Source organism: Heptranchias perlo, chromosome 3, assembly GCF_035084215.1.
Source record: "Heptranchias perlo isolate sHepPer1 chromosome 3, sHepPer1.hap1, whole genome shotgun sequence".
Taxonomy (NCBI): Eukaryota; Metazoa; Chordata; class Chondrichthyes; order Hexanchiformes; family Hexanchidae; genus Heptranchias; species Heptranchias perlo.
Genome location: NC_090327.1, coordinates 59,931,973 through 59,951,981, shown reverse-complemented (window position 1 = coordinate 59,951,981; position 20,009 = coordinate 59,931,973). Strand labels below are relative to the sequence as shown.

General features: G+C 42.7%; 1 protein-coding gene across 12 annotated transcripts in view; it reads right to left on the bottom strand.

Annotated features, from left to right (window-relative positions):
* dtna (dystrobrevin, alpha) overlaps positions 1–20,009 on the bottom strand; it is a 199,490-nt gene that overhangs the window by 98,503 nt on the left and 80,978 nt on the right. For all 12 annotated transcript variants that reach the window (XM_067979894.1, XM_067979851.1, XM_067979859.1 and 9 more), the window contains exons 7-9: positions 8,448–8,553; positions 6,601–6,767; positions 1,900–2,024 (exon numbers count right to left, since the gene is read on the bottom strand). In XM_067979894.1, the coding sequence (XP_067835995.1) occupies positions 1,900–2,024; positions 6,601–6,767; positions 8,448–8,553 (398 nt within the window). The remainder of the gene's footprint in view (positions 1–1,899; positions 2,025–6,600; positions 6,768–8,447; positions 8,554–20,009) is intronic.

The following is a 20,009-nucleotide window of genomic DNA, read 5'->3' as shown; positions in this document are numbered from 1 at the left end:
GATTAGTGATTAGTTATTTCTTATCTCTACACAAATGTTGGTTACTTTATTTCTCAATTTTTAAACATACTATAAAGTATTTAAATAAATATTAAGAACAATGCTTACCCATACTCATTTCTGTGCAGCAACAAAGGCAAAAGACATTGTAAGAAAACACAGTTAATTAACTGTAGAACTTGCCATTCATTTCTAAACCCGATATATGTTCAAGGACAAATCTCCTTTTCTTGTTACTGAAGTAGAGTAAGAATCAGTTTCCGATGTTAGTTATGATTTAAGCAGCATAGTACAGTAGATGTAATGGTTAACTAAAAAATTAAACTATTTTTTCTATTTCACCCACATGTCCTGTTCTGAAGTTTATTTTCCTTCAACAAGCTTTGCGAGCAAAATACAGGATCACAATACCAAATTTTCAGCTGAGCTTTGTACTATCTATAAGAATGCAGGCGGCAAGGTGAGAATGACTTAAGAGAAATAATATTTAGTAGACGAACTCTCTATGCACTTTATGGAAAGATAATTTTTAGTTTCACCGCTCATCACTATAGACAGGAAAAGTTCTAATGTTGCAGCGGCTCCTTTTTAAATCACATAACTCTTTTGGTGAAACATTCGTTCAACAAAAGACATTAAAGATTAATTTTGAAATTAAGATTTTTGTGGAGGCAGCCTAAACTCCATTAGATCAATGTTTGACAAAATGCAATCCATTCAACTACAATTGAGGAGTGTCACGTCAATTGAGAGTAGCCTTAAAAGATGCTTGAACAGTAATCACCGCCCCCAAGGTTTCTTCTTCTTTCCACTTTTCCTGTCTCCTGAAGCAGCGATACACAATGGGAAACATTTCCATGGGTGCCAGCCATCCTTAGGTACTTTATTCAAGTGAGCGTTCCTCATATGAAAGGTTAGATGGTGAATATTAGCAGAATGTTTGACTGTGGAGAGCATCAAGGATTCCAATTCACTGTGTGGGGGGGGGGGGGGGGGAGGGGAGATCGGCCAGTCACAGGAAAGGGGAGACATCGCGGCAGGTTTGCTTGAGAGGCCAAGCGTAGCGCTCCTACTCCTCCTGGCCTACAAGCAGTGTTGGAAAACACTTACCCGATGGATCCGGCAGCTCCCGCCTCCCTTTAGCTGCCAGGTTTCCCGAGCCCTGGGAAACCCGGCCCGTAGCTGTTAAATCCAAATGGGTGACAAAATCTGAGGCACGTCTCATTAAAATATTATAATTTCCGACCTGCCTCTCAAGAGCGGGTTACTCGTCCGCCCCCCAACCCACCCAGTTAAACCGCAAGTAGACGTGTTCATGGTGGGTTGGGGTCGAGTTTCCCATTTTTTTACAATTTAAACCCTTACCCCCGACTGTCCCGTCTGTCCTGGGGCTTAAAATTCCCCCCATCTAGTCTGTTAGTGTCCGAAAAGAAAGGTTATTCTTTTGATGAAGATCCTTCTTCAGGGTTCTAAAAAGGTAGTGAATAAATGTATGTAGATGAAGGATAGCTATGTAAATATTTTTCATATTTTTTTTAACATTCACATCTTTCACATTTTATAATTTCATAAAGAAGAATATTTTCAGAAGGCATTGAGAAAATTCAGTAACTTTCAAAATATAAAGCAGCTCATCATTGAGATACTGACAGCACTATCAGAAACCAGGGCTAGTGTTTGATCAGGTATTTACTGCACAAGTTTCTAACATAAATAGGAAACACATATGGTACTCAGAAGCTATGATATTACCAAGGCTTACCTGTGAAGAATATATATGGAAAAAAGTTTCATTCTACAGTGCATCATCTATTAAGCTGTTGAGAGAATAACCTAAAAGCACACAATAGAGCATGGCAAATTCATTCTTAAAACCTATAAGGGTCAATATATACTTACACAATGTGGGCCAGGTTTAGCGGTTTTTCAGGCTGGTCAGGGAACATTGGGTGCAAAGGCTCACGACTGGAAGCACAGCTTAAGGACTTGCTAAGTGCATTAGTTAGCTTCTTTGCAGGGGATTTCTGGGAATAAGGATGGGAAAGGTAACATGGTTAGGTAAGGTATCAAAATATTAAAACAGTACTACAGTTTCTAAAATAAATCTCATTTTGCCTTTTAAAAAAATCTCGTTTCCTTCTTACTTTTTCCCTCCTTCACAAATTCCTGACTGCACATAGTCTCCTTTAGCTAAAAGGATAGGACAACAAGTTATAAACTTTCTTACGACACAACAGCACTGCTGCTCTCTACTGAAGTAGATTTTCTGTTAAATAAGATGAATTATTCTCAGCATTTACTTGGCATGTGCAAAATGGTTTTGCTATTGTTACCACAGTACATCCGTCCATCTGAACACAGTTGCTGAGTTCCAGCATTTAGTCCCCGAGGTTAACCCATGGTGTCAGAGGTCAGAAGTGAGCAACGGAGGCCACGATACTTGGTTAAATGGCTCTAATTCTTGAAAGAAAAACCAATTGTCGCATCCCTACTTCATTATTAGCTTCTCTTTCCATTTAAGTCGCATTGTTGATTTTACAAAATGATAAAGTACTACAGCAAATAAACAAGCCCTTCAGCCCATTAAGCCCATGCCAATATTCTTTCTCCACATGGGTCACTTAGTCTAATCCCAATCTGCTGCTCGGATAGGGAATCGGTTAGGAGGTAGGAGACAGAGAGTAGGGATAATGGGTATGTACTCAAATTGGCAGGATATGACTAGTGGTGTCACCCAAAGATCTATACTGGGGCCTCAGCTTTTCACCATATTTATAAATGACTTAGATGAAGGAATAGAGAGCCATATATCCAAGTTTGCTGACACCAAGTTAGGTGGTACAGTAAATAGTGTAGATGGGAGCAGAAAGTTGCAACGGGACATTGATAGATTAAGTGAGTGGGCAAAAATGTGGCAGATGGAGATCAACATGGGGGAAGTGTGAGGTCATCCACTTTGGACCTAAGAAAGATAGATCAGAGTATTTTCTAAATGGTGAGAAGCTAGGAACTGTGGAGGAGTGGGGAGATTTAGGGGTCCAAGTACAGAAATCACAAAGGTAGTAGACAGGTACAAAAAGTAATTTAAAAGGTTAATGGAATGTTGGCCTTTAGCTCAAGAGGGCTGGACTACAAAGGGGTAGAAGTTATATTACAGTTATATAAAGCTCTGGTTAGACCCCATTTAGAGTACAGCGTTCAGTTTTGGGCACCACGCTTCAGGAAGGATATACTGGCCTTGGAGGGGCTGCAGCACAGATACACCTAAGATTATATCAGGGTTAAAACCATTAAATTATGAGGACAGGTTGCATAGACTAGGCTTGTATTCTCTGGAGTATAGAAGATTAAGGGGTGATCTTATTGAGGTGTTTAAGGTCATTAAAGGAGTTGATAGGGTAAATAGAGAGAAACTATTTCCTCTGGTGGGGTAGTCCAGGACAAGGGGGCATAAACTTAATATTAGAGCTAGGCCGTTCAGGAGTGATGTCAGGAAGCACTTCTTCACACAAAGGGTTGTGGAAATCTGGAACTCTCTCCCCCAAAAAGCTATTGAGGTTAGGTCAATTGAAAATTTCAAAACTGAGGTTGATAGATTTTTGTTAGACAAGGCGGGTAGATGGAGTTAAGATACAGATCAGCTATGATCTATTGGAATGGCGGAACAGGCTCGAGGGGCTGAATGGCCTACTCCTCTTCCCATTATAAAAATCACAGAAGGAAAATGAGTGCCATGACTGGATGGATTTACTTTTACTTGAATGTTAATTGGCTTCTCAATTTTAACATGGAAAGAGGCTAGTTGGCCCACAGAGCCTGTGCTGGCTCTCTGAAAGCGTTATCCATTTACTCCCATGTCCCCACCCTTTCCTGATACCCTTTAAGAATTTTCTTTTTCAAATATTGATCCACTTTCATTTCAAAAGCTACAATGGATTCTGCTTCCACCATTGTTTCTGGTAAGGCATTCCACGTCCTAACAACCCTCTGCATAAACAAATTCTCAATTTACTTTGTCATTACCTCCCAATTTTGAACATCATCATTAGACCTCCTCTTAACTTTTTCTGTTCTAACGAAAAGAGCCACAGTTTCTCTACTTTCTCCTCATATCTAAAGCCTCTCATTTCTTGCATCATCTCAGTGAAATTCTACTGCACCATCTCCATAGATTTGATGTCCATCTTCAAGTAAGTCGGCCAGAACTGAAGAAAATATTCTAACTGCAGTTTAACGAATAATTTGTACAGGTTCAGCATTACCTTTTGCTTTTATACTCTATACCCCTGTGTATAAAACTTAGGATCCCATATGCCTTTTTAGAACCTTATCAACTTGTCTTCCCACTTTTAAAGATTTGTGTGTCTGAATCCCTAAGTCACTCTGCTCCTCTACTCCTTTTAAAGAATTACCATTTAGTGTATATTTCCTCAGCTTATTCTTCTTCCCAGAATGTACTGCATAACATTTCTCCACATTAAATTTCATCTGACATCTATCTGCCTAATCTTGTGCTTTCTACCTTTCTATTATCTGCTAATTTTGATACTGTGCCCCCTATAATCAAGTCCAGATCATTAATATATTTTGAGATGTAAGCAGTGGTGTTCCCCTAGGGAACACCACTGCTTACATCACTCCAGTCTGAAACACACCCGTTAATCATTACTCTCTATTTTCTGTCCTTTAATTTCTTATTCATGCTGCCAAACTCTCTTTAATCCATGTGTCTTAATTTTATCAACAAGCCTCCTATAAATCTTATCAAATGCCTTATGTAAAATCCATATTCACATCATTGCACTTTCTTTATCATACAGTTCTTTAACAAATCCCTGCTGGCGGTCCTTCATTAACCTAATTCTTTCAAGATTAATATTAATTTTAACCTATATTATGGTCTCTAGGAGTTTACCTGTTACCGATGTTAGGCTTTCTCCTGTTTGAACAGAGGTGTTACATTGGCATAATCTAAGGACGTCTGAAAGGTTGTATGTAAGGAATCTTACAACACCAGGTTATAGTCCACCAGTTTTATTTGAAAATCACAAGCTTTCGGAGGCTTTCTCCTTCGTCAGGTGAGTGTGGAATTCCTTGAAGGTAACCTTCACTCACCCGACGAAGGAGAAAGCCTCCGAAAGCTTGTGATTTTCAAATAAAACTGTTGGACTATAACCTAGTGTTGTAAGATTCCTTACATTTGTCCACCCCAGTCCATCACCGGCATCTCCACATCATGAAAGGTTGTAGTCATTGCCTCTCCTATTTCCTCTCTGACTTCCTTCAGCACTTTGAGTCATGCCATGGTACTTTTCCAATTTGAATTCAACCAATTTTTTCAGTACTGCATCCTTATCTGCAGTTATCCTACCTAATTGCTCTACCGCATCTTCTTGTACCCTTTCATACCCACCGTCACATTCTTCTGTGAAATCCGATGCAAAGTACTCATTTGCTATGTCTGCCATTGCTACACAAGAAGCTGGCCTTTTTCATCTCTAATTGGCCTCACCCATTCTTTAACTATTCTTTTTATTTGTTTATAAAATTATTTACTACGAGTCTTTCTTCATATCTTCTCTTAGCCTTTCTAATTTCCCCTTTTTCTTTGCTTCCCACCTATATTTGGCTTGGTATGCACAAAAATACATTTTTTTTCTGATCGAATACTTCTTGGAGCAGACTAATACTCAAGACTCCCATTTGGAGGATCCAGGTTAAAGTGCCAACCTCAACTGACATTTAAATTTAGTTTTGCTGCATATGTAAATTTTGCCAGTTCTCACATGGGTTTTTAGAAAGAATGTATTAAGGTAAAAGAAAAATAAATACATTTTAAAAATGGTCACCACTCGTCACCGAGAGGAATAAGACACTGCTGTCACTGAGGAATCGAGGTCCAAATCTTCCCAGTGATCTGATCATTGGGTTCAGGTGATAGAAATTAAGAGAACAAAGCCAATGGCCAGTGTGTTGATGCATGATGATGTGCATATTGAAAGACTGTTTATTGTTACACAATCACTGCAAGTTCACTGAGTGATAACTCAGTGATTGATTACTGGGAAATAACACTGTCAGTATGAATTATATTTACTTTACTGAAACACACATCTAAACTATTAATTACTGGTGATCTAGAGGTATGTGTACATTTTTGTGTCAGATTTTACAGTACTTGAATTTTGGACACTTGTCTATACTCTTAACTACAAGCAGTAAATTCAGAAATTTGTAATCTAGAGCATTGACTTTGAATTCAATCCACAAAGCTGACAGCTTGAATTATTATGAATCAAATTCTGGTAAAGAACAGGATCACAAGAGAGCAATGCTGCATACAAAACTAGGACAGTTAATTCCAACAGATCAAATGTAATCTGTACCTTCAGGAAGTACTCCAAATTTATTTGCTATAGGCTATATTACAAAAATTATTACTCCCCAACCCAAAGAAAAAGTAAACTGAATGATGAAATTAAAATTCATACTATTCAGGGCTGCAATATATTGTTTATTATTATACAAATTGTGTTGTGGCTATATTGTACATACAGATGCACCTTTTGCTCATACCCAATAAATTCATGTACTTCTTACCCACGATGTGTATTCTTTCATTTGGTGCTGGTTGCTATGAGAACCACTTGCATGGCCTCTCCAAAAGCAGTCCTGACAGAGCTGGTAATTGTGACACTGCTGGCAACGATATCGAAAACCCATCATGCTCTCACTGTGGCAGTAGGAACACTCAACAGGGTGGAAGACTGTGTAGATGAAACACAAAAGCATCTAGGTTATTTTTACTTTGTTTGTACTGTTATTATTTCTTTGTCAATTTTTATTTTGCATATATACTGGATATTTGAAGTATTACAAGTAGTTTGGTGAAAGAATATATTTATTCTCTAAAGCAGAAGTTTTCAAATTGTCTTGTGTGGGTGATTTCCTGCAAATCTTGACACTCTTGTTGTCCCCTTGTTGTACAGCTTACAAAGTGCTGCTCTAGACACAGGAACAAATTAGCCAAGTTTGGATGAACCAGCTTCAAGTTGCAGTTACCCTGAGAGCTGATCCTGAAATTTCTAGAAAGGTTTTTTTACATGCGTGCACCCAAAGCTGTGGGTATACTTGCATGCATGTGTTAAAAGGAATTTTGTAGTCCAGGGTATTACAAAAAATGCCTTTTCTGTGGCCGTGCTGCACTGTAGGAAACTCAGCTCTCCATAGATGCAAGACTGCAATCCTGAGGCATCAGGGTGGGTAAGAACATGATTTTCAGAAATTAAGTATTTGAAAATATTTCAGGCTTAAAATGCATAATGGACACTCCTACTAATAGCAATAAAAAGCCAGTTTTAGAGTGGACCCAAAGTGATGATTGACAGGTTGGAAGCACTAAAGGCAAAAGCAAAAAGGCTAAGTAGCCAATGAAAGTGAGAAATAGCCTGCATCACAGTGCTAGCCCCCACTGTATCCTTGAACTTATATACTGGCACTTGTAAATTTCTAACGTCAAGTATTTCCATGATGGATGGAGTGCATTTTTATCATTTATTGTTTGTCTATTAACATGTGTGCCATGACTTTAAGCTATCTGGCCTCCAACACTCCTATCTCACTGCTCCTGATTAAAAATATATCGTAGGGTACATTTTAATTAACATTAACAGGCTGCTACAAGCTGCACGTCCCAAATAGATGATCCCCCTGCAACTCATCAGCTCCAGGCCTCCACAATATTGGGTAGCTCGGAGGCTGACCTGATCGACAGGAAAGTAGATCCTGGAGGTTGGGGGGGGGGCGGGGGGGGTGGAGAATAGCATGGTGCGGGGGGGGGGGGGGGGGGGTGGGTGCTCCAGTGAGCCAGCAACCCACATTATTTTTGTGGAGCCTGGAGGAGCACTCCTTTTTGGGGCTTCATCCTCTTTAACTCCAGGTTATATTGAGAGGAGCACCACTTTTTAAAAAGTAGAAGTGTCACACTTGGTAAATTCATAGTGTGGAGCTGAACCTTCACTCTAAAGAAGTTTGAGGTGTCTTTCGGTATGCAAGGAGAGATGTAAATTGTTTTTGAACCATGCATGCCAGGAAGGTCACTTGTTATCCCCGTTCTTTGCTGAGTTATCTGAGGCATTACAATTTGCTTCAGTTTCCCTGAGCTAGGGTTCATACTCCTGATCACTATTTGGTGAAACCTGCTGGAAGGTGCTTGTGGGAAGACTTGGTGTGAGGACAGGAATGGGCCAGGAGGCTCCTGAGAGCTCACTGTCTCAGCACAAACAGGAAGATTGGCTGATTGAGTGAGGTACCAGAGGGCACCAGTGCCCATGAAAGCTGTAAACCCAGAGTGAGTCATTACCTTTAGAAATGGAGGGGAGAAAAATATAAAAGAAAAAAGCAGCCAGTACGTAAGGTGGACGTGTCCTAAATTGTTCATAGCTTACCATTTTCAACGTTTGCAAGACGATGCATGAGTGGCAGCCAGACGAGACATTGTGGTGGGGGATCGGACATCAAGGTGTCCAGAAAAGTGTTTAACGTCACCTTTTTCTGTAATACAAAATAGAAATTGGATTTTTCTTGCAACTGAAAAGGGGCCTATTAGTATTCAACTGTCTTTGAAAACACGAATAGCATTGAAAACTTGTGCCATTCCAATGTCTAGTAACTCGTCAAAAATCAATAAAATGATGAACTCTTCATCCAATATGCTTTTCCTGGTTCTCAGAATATATCAAAATATCAATGCAAACTTCCATCTCATGTTGGCGTTTTTAAAAACATACAATTCAAATAATTAGTCGGAATGACAGCAAAGAGATGCAAATTTAAAAACTGCTCTGCACCATAAATCCAATCCTACAAATTCAAAAATAACAATTATCCTGTCCTTGCTCACCTACACTGGCTCCCTGTCCCTCAACATAATAGATTTAAACTTATCTCCAAGTCCCTCTACGCCTTACTCCACGTTACATCTTGCAGCCTTATATCCTATCCCAGCAAGAATAACAACTTGAATTTATATAGCGCCTTTAACATAGTAAAATGTCCCAAGGGGCTTCACAGGAGCGTTATCAAACAAAATTTGACAGCAAGCCACTTAAGGAGATATTAGGACAGGTGACCAAAAGCTTGGTCAAAGAGGTAGGTTTTAAAGAAGCGTCTTAAAGGAGGAAAGAGAGAGGTAGAGAGGTGGAGAGCTTCAGAGTGGGAATTCCAGAGCTTACGGCCTAGGCAGCTGAAGGCACAGCTGACAATGGTGCAGTAATTAAAATCGGGGATGCGCAAAAGGTCAGAATTGGAGGAGTGCAGAGGTCATGGAGGGTTGTAGGGCTGGAGGAGGTTGCAGAGGAAGGGAGGGGCAAGGCCACGGAGGGATTTGAAAACAAGGATGAGAATTTTAATCGAGGAGTTGCCGGACTGGGAGCCAATGTAGGTCAACGAGCACAGGGGTGATGGGAGTACAGGACTTGGTGCGAGTTAGGATACGGGCAGCAGAGTTTTGGATGAGCTCAAGTTTACGGAGAGTGGAAGATGGGAGGCTGGCCAGGAGAGCAATGGAATAGACAAGTCAGGAGGTAACAAAGGCATGGATGAGGATTTCAGCTGCGGATAAGCTGAGGCAGAGGCGTAGTCCGTGATGTTACGGAGGTGGAAGTAGGCGTTCTTGGTGATGGAGCAGATATGTAGTCGGAAAGCTCATCCAAGGTTGCAAATGGTCTGGCTCAGCTTCAGACAGTATCCAGGGAGAGGGATGGAGTCAGTGGCGAGGGAAAGGAGTTTGTAGCGGGGACCGAAAACAATGGCTTTGGTCTTCCCAATACTTAGTTGGAGGAAATTTCTGCTCATCCATGGATCTGCGTCATGCATCTATTGGTCTTCTGACTCTGGCTTTCTGTTCATCCACCCTCCTTCACCCCATGAGTGGTTGAACCTTCAGCCAACTCGGCCTCACCCCTGGATCTCTCTCCCTAAACACCTCTATCTCTCGACTACTCTTTCCACCTTCAGAAACCTTCTCAAAACTCATCTTTTTGATTATGTTTTCGGTCACCCTTCCCATTCTCTCCCCCATACCAGATTCTTGGGGAGTTTTTGACTTTAAAAAGGTGCTATATAAATGGAAATTGTTGTTGTAACTATGCACTCTCCGGGGAAGGGAATATGATGGGGTTGATACTAAAGAGATTCTTTTTATTATTCCAAGATCCTAGACCAGTGTGCTGGCTCGGGAGGGATTGGCTAGGGTTGGGCGCCAGTGGGATGGAGAGGAAAAGGGCTAGGGTGGAGAAGGCACAGGCACTTGGTATGCAAAACAGTAAAAGGGAGAGGGAATGGGAGTTCAGGGTGGTAAGAGGAAAAGGAAAAGGATAAGGGCTGGGAATAAACAGGTGCTTGGAGCTGAAGGACCAGGAGCCTGGTTCTGGGTACTGGTGGGGGAAGAGGGTTCCTTTAGGGAGTGCAGCCAGAGCCAAGACCAGAGCACCATGGGTAGCTCAGCAGTACAGGGTGGGTGGGGGGGGGGGGCAGAGAAGAGAAGGAGAAAGGTCGAGAGAGCAATTGTGATAGGGGATTCTATAGTTAGGGGAGCAGACAGGCGTTTCTGCGGCTGCAAATGTGATTCCAGGATGGTATGTTGCCTCCCTGGTGCCAGGGTCATGGATGTCATTGAGCGGCTGCAGGACATTCTGAAGGGGGAGGGTGTACAGCCAGAGGTCGTGGTACATATCGGTACCAACGACATAGGTAAAAAGAGGGATGAGGACCTGCAGGCAGAATATAAGGAATTAGGAAATAAGTTAAAAAGCAGGACCTCAAGGGTAGTAATCTCAGGATTATTCCCAGTGCCACGTGCTAGTGAGTACAGGAACATAGGAACAGGAGTAGGCCATTCAGCCCCTCGTGCCTGCTCCGCACTTTGATAAGATCATGGCTGATCTGTGATCTAACTCCATATACCCACCTTTGGCCCATATCCCTTTAATTGCCAAAAAGCTATCTATCTCAAATTTAAATTTAGCAATTGAGCTAGTATCAATTGCCGTTTGCGGAAGAGAGTTCCAAACTTCTACCACCCTTTCTGTGTAGAAATGTTTTCTAATCTCGCTCCTGAAAGGTCTGGCTCTAATTTTTAGACTGTGCCCCCTACTCCTACAATCCCCAACCAGCGGAAAAAGTTTCTCTCTATCCACCCTATCCGTTCCCCTTAATATCTTATAAACTTCGATCAGATCACTCCTTAACCGTCGAAACTCCAGAGAATACAACCCCAATTTGTGTAATCTCTCCTCGAAACTTAACCCTTGAAGTCCGGATATCATTCCAGTAAACCTACGCTGCACTCCCCCCCAAGGCCAATATGTCCTTCCGAAGGTGCGGTGCCCAGAACTGCTCACAGTACTCCAGGTGCGGTCTAACCAGGGTTTTGTATAGCTGCAGCACAACTTCTGCCCCCTTGTACTCTAGTCCTCTAGATATAAAGGCCAGCATTCCATTAGCCTTATTGATTATTTTCTGCACCTGTTCATGACACTTCAATGATCTATGTACCCGGACCCCTAGGTTCCTTTGGACATCCACTATTGTTACCTTTTTACCATTTAGAAAGTACCCTGTTCTATCCTTTTTTGATCCAAAGTGGATGACCTCACATTTGTCTACATTGAATTCCATTTGCCACAGTTTTGCCCATTCACCTAATCTATCAATATCCCTTTGTAATTTTATGTTTTCATCTACACTGCTTACAATGCCACCAATCTTCGTGTCATCGGCAAACTTAGATATGAGACTTTCTATGCTTTCATCTAAGTCGTTAATAAATATTGTGAATAATTGAGGCCCCAAGACAGATCCCTGCGGGACTCCACGAGTCACATCCTGCCAATGTGAGTACCTACCCATTATCCCTACTCTGTCGCCTTTCGCTCAGCCAACTTCCTAACCAAGTCTGTACTTTTCCCTCGATTCCATGGGCTTCTATCATAGCTAACAGTCTCTTATGTGGGACCTTATCAAATGCCTTCTGGAAGTCCATATAAATAACATCCATTGACATTCCCCTGTCCACTACTTTAGTCACCTATTCAAAAAATTCAATCAGGTCGTGCCTGACAAACCTATCTTTCACAAATCCATGCTGGCTCTCTCTGATTAACTGAAAATTCTCGAGGTGTTCAGTCACCCTATCCTTAATTCTCGACTCCAGCATTTTCCCCACAACAGGAATAGGAGAATACACCAGATGAATGCGTGGCTGGAGGATTGGTGCAGGAGGGAGGGCTTTAGATTCCTGAGGAATTGGGACCAATTCTGGGGAAGGTGGGACCTGTACAAGCTGGACGGGTTGCACCTCAACAGATCCGGGACTAATATCCTCGCAATGGGGTTTTCTACTGCTGTTGGGGAGGGTTAAAACAAGAGCGGCAGGGGGATGGAAACCTGAGCGGGGAGTCAGAAAAGAATCAAGTTGAAAGCAGCAAGAGAGGGGAGGACCCAGGGGAAATTTACAATACAAATAGTAGTTCAAGAACAAGTGAAAGGGAAAAGCGTAGAGCAGCGGAAAGAAAGTGTACTTTAGGCACTACAGATAAAGTGAAAACTAGAAGGTGTAAAGTGATTGACCAAGCATCAAAGCTGAAGGACAGGCTAGGGTGCGTGGCCCAACTAAGAGTTCTATATACAAACACATGGAGTATAAGGAATAAATTAAATGAACCTTAGGCACAAATTCAAATTGGAGGGTATGACATGATAGCTATTACTGAGACATGGCTGCAGGATGGTCAGGGTTGGGAACGAAATATACCAGGTTATAAGGTCGACAGGAGAGATCGGGAAAATGGAAGAGGGGAAGGAGATGCCTTGGTGATTAGAGATAAAATCACTTCAATGATAAAGGAGGATATAACGCGGGGTAAGCAGCCAACAGAGACTTTATGGGTTGAAATAAGAAATAGGAAAGGATCTAAGACTATAGTGGGAGTTGTGTATAGCACCCCTAGCAGCAGTTCTGAAGTGCTAGATTGTACAAATGCAGAGATTAGACAAGCGTGTAACAAAGGCATAGTGGTCTTAATTGGGGACTTTAATCTTCACGTAGATTGGGAAAAGCAGACTAGCAACTGTCAGAAAGGTAATGAATTTCTTGTGTGTGTCCGGGATAGTTTTCTACAGCAGTATGTCCTAGAGGCAGCAAGGGGGCAAGCCATACTAAATTTAGTAATGAGTAATGAACCGGATTCAGTTAACAGCTTAACTGTGCGTGAATATCTATCCAATAGCGATCATAACATGATTGAGTTCAAGGTAGTGTTTGAAAGGGAAAAAAGTGAATCAGCTGCTAAGATTCTAGACTTGGGTAAGGCCGACTTCAATGGGATGAGACAGAGACTGTCCACAGTAAACTGAGCAAATCTGTTAATGGGTAAAACGACTGATGATCAGTGGGAAATGTTTAAAGAAACATTTAACGTGATACAGAACCGGTTTATACCCGAGGGGCAAGAACTCTACTTGCCAAAAAAAAAACAGCCATGGACAACTAAAGAGGTAAGGGACAGTATAAGACATGAGGAAAGGGCATACAAAAAGGCAAAAAATGGCACAGATCCTGGCGAATGGGAAAGATACAAATATCAACAAAGGGTTACAAAACAGATGGTAAGAGCTACAAAAAGAGAGTATGAAAAGAAACTTGCAAGGGATATCAAAACCAATACGAAGAACTTTTATAGTTATATTAGGAAAAAGAGGGTGGTCAGGAGCAGTGTTGGCCTCTTAAAAACTGAAAGTGGGAATATTGTCATTGACAATGGGGAAATGGCGGACATGTTGAATAATTACTTTGCGTCAGTATTTACAATAGAAAACGAGGATAGCATGCCGGAAATCCCAAGAAAACTAATATTGAATCGGGGACAGGGACTCAATAAAATTAACATAAGTAAAACAACAGTAATGAAGAAAATAATAGCACTAAAGAGAGTGACAAATCCCCAGGACCAGATGGTTTCCATCCCAGGGTTTTTAAAAGAAGTAGGTGAGCACATTGAAAGATTATAGTTAGGGCATCTGCAAAGTTCGCGAGATTCAGGAACCGTCCCTCCAGATTGGAAAATTGCACGTCACTCCGCTTTTTAAGAAAGGAGAGGGAAACCGGGTAATTATCGACCAGTTAGCCTAACATCTGTTGTGGGGAAAATGCTGGAGTCAATAATTAAGGATAGGGTGATTGAACACCTCGAGAATTTTCAGTTAATCAGAGAGAGCCAGCATGGATTTGTGAAAGGTAGGTCTGACAAACCTGATTGAATTTTTTGAAGAGGTGACTAAAGTAGTGGACAGGGGAATGTCAATGGATGTTATTTATATGGACTTCCAGAAGGCATTTGATAAGGTCCCACATAAGAGACTATTAGCTAAGTTAGAAGCCCATGGATTTGAGGGAAAAGTACGGACTTGGTTAGGAAGTTGGCTGAGCGAAAGGCGACAGAGAGTAGGGATAATGGGTAGGTACTCACATTGGCAGGATGTGACTCGTGGAGTCCCGCAGGGATCTGTCTTGGGGCCTCAATTATTCACAATATTTATTAACGACTAAGATGAAAGCATAGAAAGTCTCATATCTAAGTTGGCCAATGACACGAAGATTGGCATTGTAAGCAGTGTAGATGAAAACATAAAATAACAAAGTGATATTGATAGATTAGGTGAATGGGCAAAACTGTGGCAAATGGAATTCAATGTCGACAAATGTAAGGTCATCCACTTTGGGTCAAAAAAGGATAGAACAGGGTACTTTCTAAATGGTAAAAAGATAAAAACAGTGGATGTCCAAAGGGACCTAGGGGTTCAGGTACATAGATCATTGAAGTGTCATGAACAGATGCAGAAAATAATCAAGAAGGCTAATGGAATGCTGGCCTTTATATCTAGAGGACTAGAGTACAAGGGGGCAGAAGTTATGCTGCAGCTATACAAAACCCTGGTTAGACCGCATCTGGAGTACCGCGAGCAGTTCTGGGCACCGCACCTTCGGAAGGACATATTGGCCTTGGGGGGAGTGCAACGTAGGTTTACTAGAATGATACCTGGACATCAAGGGTTAAGTTATGAGGAGAGATTACACAAATTAGGGTTGTATTCTCTAGAGTTTAGAAGGTTAAGGGGTGATTTGTTCAAAGTTTAAAAGATATTAAAGGGGAACAGATAGGGTGCATAGAGAGAAACTATTTCCGCTGGATGGGGATTCTAGGAGTAGGGGGCAGTCTAAAAATTAGAGTCAGACCTTTCAGGAGTGAGATTAGAAAACACTTCTGCACAGAAAGGGTGGTAGAAGTTTGGAACTCTCTTCTGCAAACGGCAATTGATGCTAGCTCAATTGCTAATTTTAAATCTGAGATAGATAGCTTTTTGCCAACCAAAGGTATTAAGGGATATGGGCCAAAGGCAGGTAAATGGAGTTAGATCACAGATTAGCCACGATCTTATCAAATGGCAGAGCAGGCTCGTGGGGCTGAATGGCCTACTCCTGTTCCTATGTTCCTCTGAGCTCTCAACTCCTCTTGAAGACTCAAATTTGGAGAAAGAACAAATACATGGTGTGAGTTCGTCACTTTGCTCGAACCCCAATTGTTTATGCTGATTTTAGCTTGTTGTAGCCCATTTTTATGTACGAGCACATGTTAATGAGATTGGCAGGAAATTTGGGTGCAAATAAACATGGGCGTACGGATGGGAGTAATTTCCCGATTATGCTCCCAAAGGAAATTTCACCCCCATATGTTGAAATGAGGATGTAATATGCTTTTCCAACATTGAATCATTTTTTTTTGTGTTAAATAGTCCGGCAAAGCACAGGCAGACTTATATTTAGGGCCATTAGTTAGATCACTAGTTAGATCATTAGTTAGAACGACTGTGCGACATCACAGGGACTTAACTCCTGGACCTAAGATAAATAAGAAGCAAAAAGTAATCCAAGTGGGACGTCACCAAGAGGTAAGTGATTGGCTGGTGAGTATTTTCCTGCTGAATTTGTCGAAGGTTAGAGTTTGTGGATTCTCGGGTCTCTGTTGTGCAGTGGGGGACTGCTGTTCAGCAAGGGCCCTTGAGTATACCTTTTAATTGAAGTGAAATTGGTGGGATTCATTTAATTTGAATTAATTAGTTAAAGGGTAAGTCATGTCAGGACAGCCCAGCCCCATGTTATGCTCTTCCTGCTCTATGTGGGAAATCAGGGACCCTTCCGGTGTCCCTGACGACCATGTGTGCGGGAAATGTATCCAGCTGCAGCTACTGACAAACCGCATTGCGGCACTGGAGCTGCGGATGGATTCATTAAGGAGCATTCGCGATGCTGAGAACGTCGTGGATAGCACGTTTAGTGAGATGGTCACACCGCAGGTTAAGGTTGTACAGGCAGGAAGTAATTGGGTGACCACCAGGCAGAGTAAGAGGAGCAGGCAGGCAGTGCAGGGGTCCCCTGTGGCCGTCCCCCTCTCAAACAAATATACCGCTTTGGATATTGTTGAGGGGGATGACTTATCAGGGGAAGGCAGCAGCAGCCAACTTCCTGGCACCAGGGGTAGCTCTGCTGCACAGGCTGGGAGGAAAAAGAGTGGAAGAGCTATAGTGGTAGGGGATTATATCGTAAGGGGAACAGACAGGCGTTTCTGTGGCCGTAAACGTGACTCCAGGATGGTTTGTTGCCTCCCTGGTGCCAGGGTCATGGATGTCACTGAGCGGCTACAGGGCATTCTCAAGGGGGAGGGTGAGCAGGCAGAGGTCGTGGTCCACATTGGGACCAACGACATAGGTAGGAAGGGAGATGAGGTCCTGCATCAAGAATTTAGGGAGCTAGGTAGCAGATTAAAGAGCAGGACCTCAAAGGTTGTAATCTCTGGATTACTCCCAGTGCCACGGGCTAGTGAGTATAGAAATAGGAGGATAGAACAGATGAATGCGTGGCTAAAGAGTTGGTGCAGGAGGGAGGGTTTCAGTTTCCTGGATCACTGGGCCTGCTTCTGGGGAAGGTGGGACTTGTACAAGTCGGACGGGTTGCATCTGAACCAGAGCAGGACAAATATCCTTGCGGGGAGGTTTGCTAGCACTGTTGGGGGGGGTTTAAACTAACTTGGCAGGGGGATGGGATACAGAGTGGAGCTACAATAGGGGGTGATGTGCAGCCAAATATTGAGAAAAAAACAAGTCAGCTTGGAAGACAGGGCAAATATGTGAGGGCAAGGCTGGATGGCATCTATTTTAATGCAAGGAGTCTTGCGAATAAGGTGGATGAACTGAAGGTGTTGATAAACACATGGGAGTATGATATTGTTGCTGTCACAGAGACATGGTTGAGGGAGGGGCAAGACTGGCAGCTCAATATTCCGGGGTACAGAATCTTCAGGCGAGACAGAGGGGGAGGTATAAGAGGAGGGGGGGGTCGCAATATTAATTAAAGAATCAATTACTGCCATAAGGAGGGATGATATATTAGCAGGTTCCTCAAATGAGGCCATATGGGTGGAGCTTAAAAACAAAAAGGGGGCAAGCACTTTGATGGGAGTGTACTATAGGCCCCCAAACAGTCAGGGGGAGATAGAGGAACAGATATGTAGGCAAATCTCAGAAAATTGTGCAAATAATAGGGTAATAATAGTGGGGGATTTCAACTTCCCCAATATTAACTGGGATACTCAGAGTGTAAAAGGCTTAGAGGGTACAAAATTCTTAACGTGCATCCAGGAGAGCTTTTTGAGCCAGCATGTAGAAAGTCCTACAAGAGAGGGGGCGGTACTGGACCTAATTCTAGGGAATGTGGCCGGCCAAGTGGAAGAAGTGCTAGTAGGTGAGCACTTTGGTGACAGTGACCATAATTCGGTGAGATTTAAGGTGGTCATGGAAAAGGACAGGGAGGGGCCGGAAATAAAGGTTCTAAATTGGGGGAAGGCCGATTTTAATAGGATAAGGCAGGATCTGGCCAAAATGGACTGGGATCAGCTGCTTGTAGGAAAATCCGCATCGGAGCAATGGGAGTCTTTCAGAAGGGAGATTGAGACCATACAATGGCAACATGTTCCCGTAAAGGTCAAGGGTGGTTCCAAGAACTCCAGGGAACCTTGGATGTCAGGGGATATACGAGAATGGATTAGGAAAAAAAGGAGGGCTTTTGGCAGATACAAAAGGCTAAAGACGGAGTAAGCCCTTGAGGAGTACAAAAAGTGCAGGGGGATACTTAAAAAAGAAATTAGGAGATCAAGGAGGGGCCATGAAATAACACTGGCGAGCAAAATAAAGGAAAATCCTAAGATGTTTTATAAGTATATTAAGGGTAAGAGGATGACTAGGGAAAAAATAGGGCCCATTAGGGACAAAAATGGCAATCTGTGTGTGGAGCCGGAAGATGTAGGAGGGGTTCTAAATGAATTTTTTGCATCTGTTTTCACTATGGAGAAGGACGATGTAGACATAGAAATACGGCAGGGGGACTGTGATATACTCGAACATATTAACATCGAGCGGGAGGAGGTATTGGCGGTTTTAGCAGGCCTAAAAATGGATAAATCCCCAGGCCCGGACGAAATGTATCCCAGGCTACTGTGTGAGGCAAAGGAGGAGATTGCGGGGGCTCTGACAAATATATTCAGAACCTCTCTGGCCACAGGGGATGTGCCAGAGGACTGGAGAACCGCTAATGTAATACCATTATTCAAGAAGGGGAGTAGGGAAAAACCGGGGAACTACAGGCCAGTGAGCCTAACATCAATGGTAGGAAAATTATTGGAAAAAATTCTGAAGGACAAAATTAGTCTCCACTTGGAGAAGCAAGGATTAATCAGGGATAGTCAACATGGCTTTGTCAAGGGAAGATCATGTCTGACTAATTTGATTGAATTTTTTGAGGGGGTGACTAGGCGTGTGGATGAGGGTAACGCAGTGGATGTGGTATACATGGATTTCAGTAAGGCCTTCGATAAAGTCCCGCACAGGAGACTGGTCAAGAAGGAATCCAGGGTGCCTTGGCACTTTGGATACAAAACTGGCTTAGTGGCAGAAGGCAGAGGGTGATGGTCGAAGGTTGTTTTTGTGACTGGAAGCCTGTGGCCAGTGGGGTACCACAGGGATCGGTGCTGGGTCCCTTGCTGTTTGTGGTCTACATTAATGACTTGGATATGAATGTAAAAGGTATGATCAGTAAGTTCGCTGATGATACAAAAATTGGTAGGGTGGTAAATAGCGAGGAGGATAGCCTCAGTCTGCAGGACGATATAGATGGGTTGGTCAGATGGGCGGAACAGTGGCAAATGGAATTTAACCCGGAAAAGTGCGAGGTGATGCACTTTGGAGGGACTAACAAGGCAAGGGAATACACAATGAATGGGAGGACCCTAGGCAAGACAGAGGGTCAGAGGGATCTTGGTGTGCAAGTTCACAGATCCCTGAAGGCGGCGGAACAGGTAGATAAGGTGGTAAAGAAGGCATATGGGATACTTGCCTTTATTAGCCGAGGCATAGAATATAAGAGCAAGGAGGTTATGATGGAGCTGTATAAAACACTGGTTAGGCCACAGCTGGAGTACTGTGTGCAGTTCTGGTCGCCACACTACAGGAAGGATGTGATCGCTTTGGAGAGGGTGCAGAGGAGATTCACCAGGATGTTACCAGGGCTGGAGCGCTTCAGCTATGAAGAGAGACTGGGAAGATTGGGTTTGTTTTCCTTGGAGCAGAGGAGGCTGAGGGGGGACATGATTGAGGTGTACAAAATTATGAGGGGCACAGATAGGATGGATACTAAGGAGCTTTTTCCCTTCGTTGAGGGTACTATAACAAGGGGACATAGATTCAAGGTAAAAGGCGGGAGGTTTAGAGGGGATTTGAGAAAGAACTTTTTCACCCAGAGGGTGGTTGGAGTCTGGAACTCACTGCCTGAAAGGGTTGTGGAGGCAGGAACCCTCACAACATTCAAGAAGCATTTGGATGAGCACTTGAAATGCCATAGC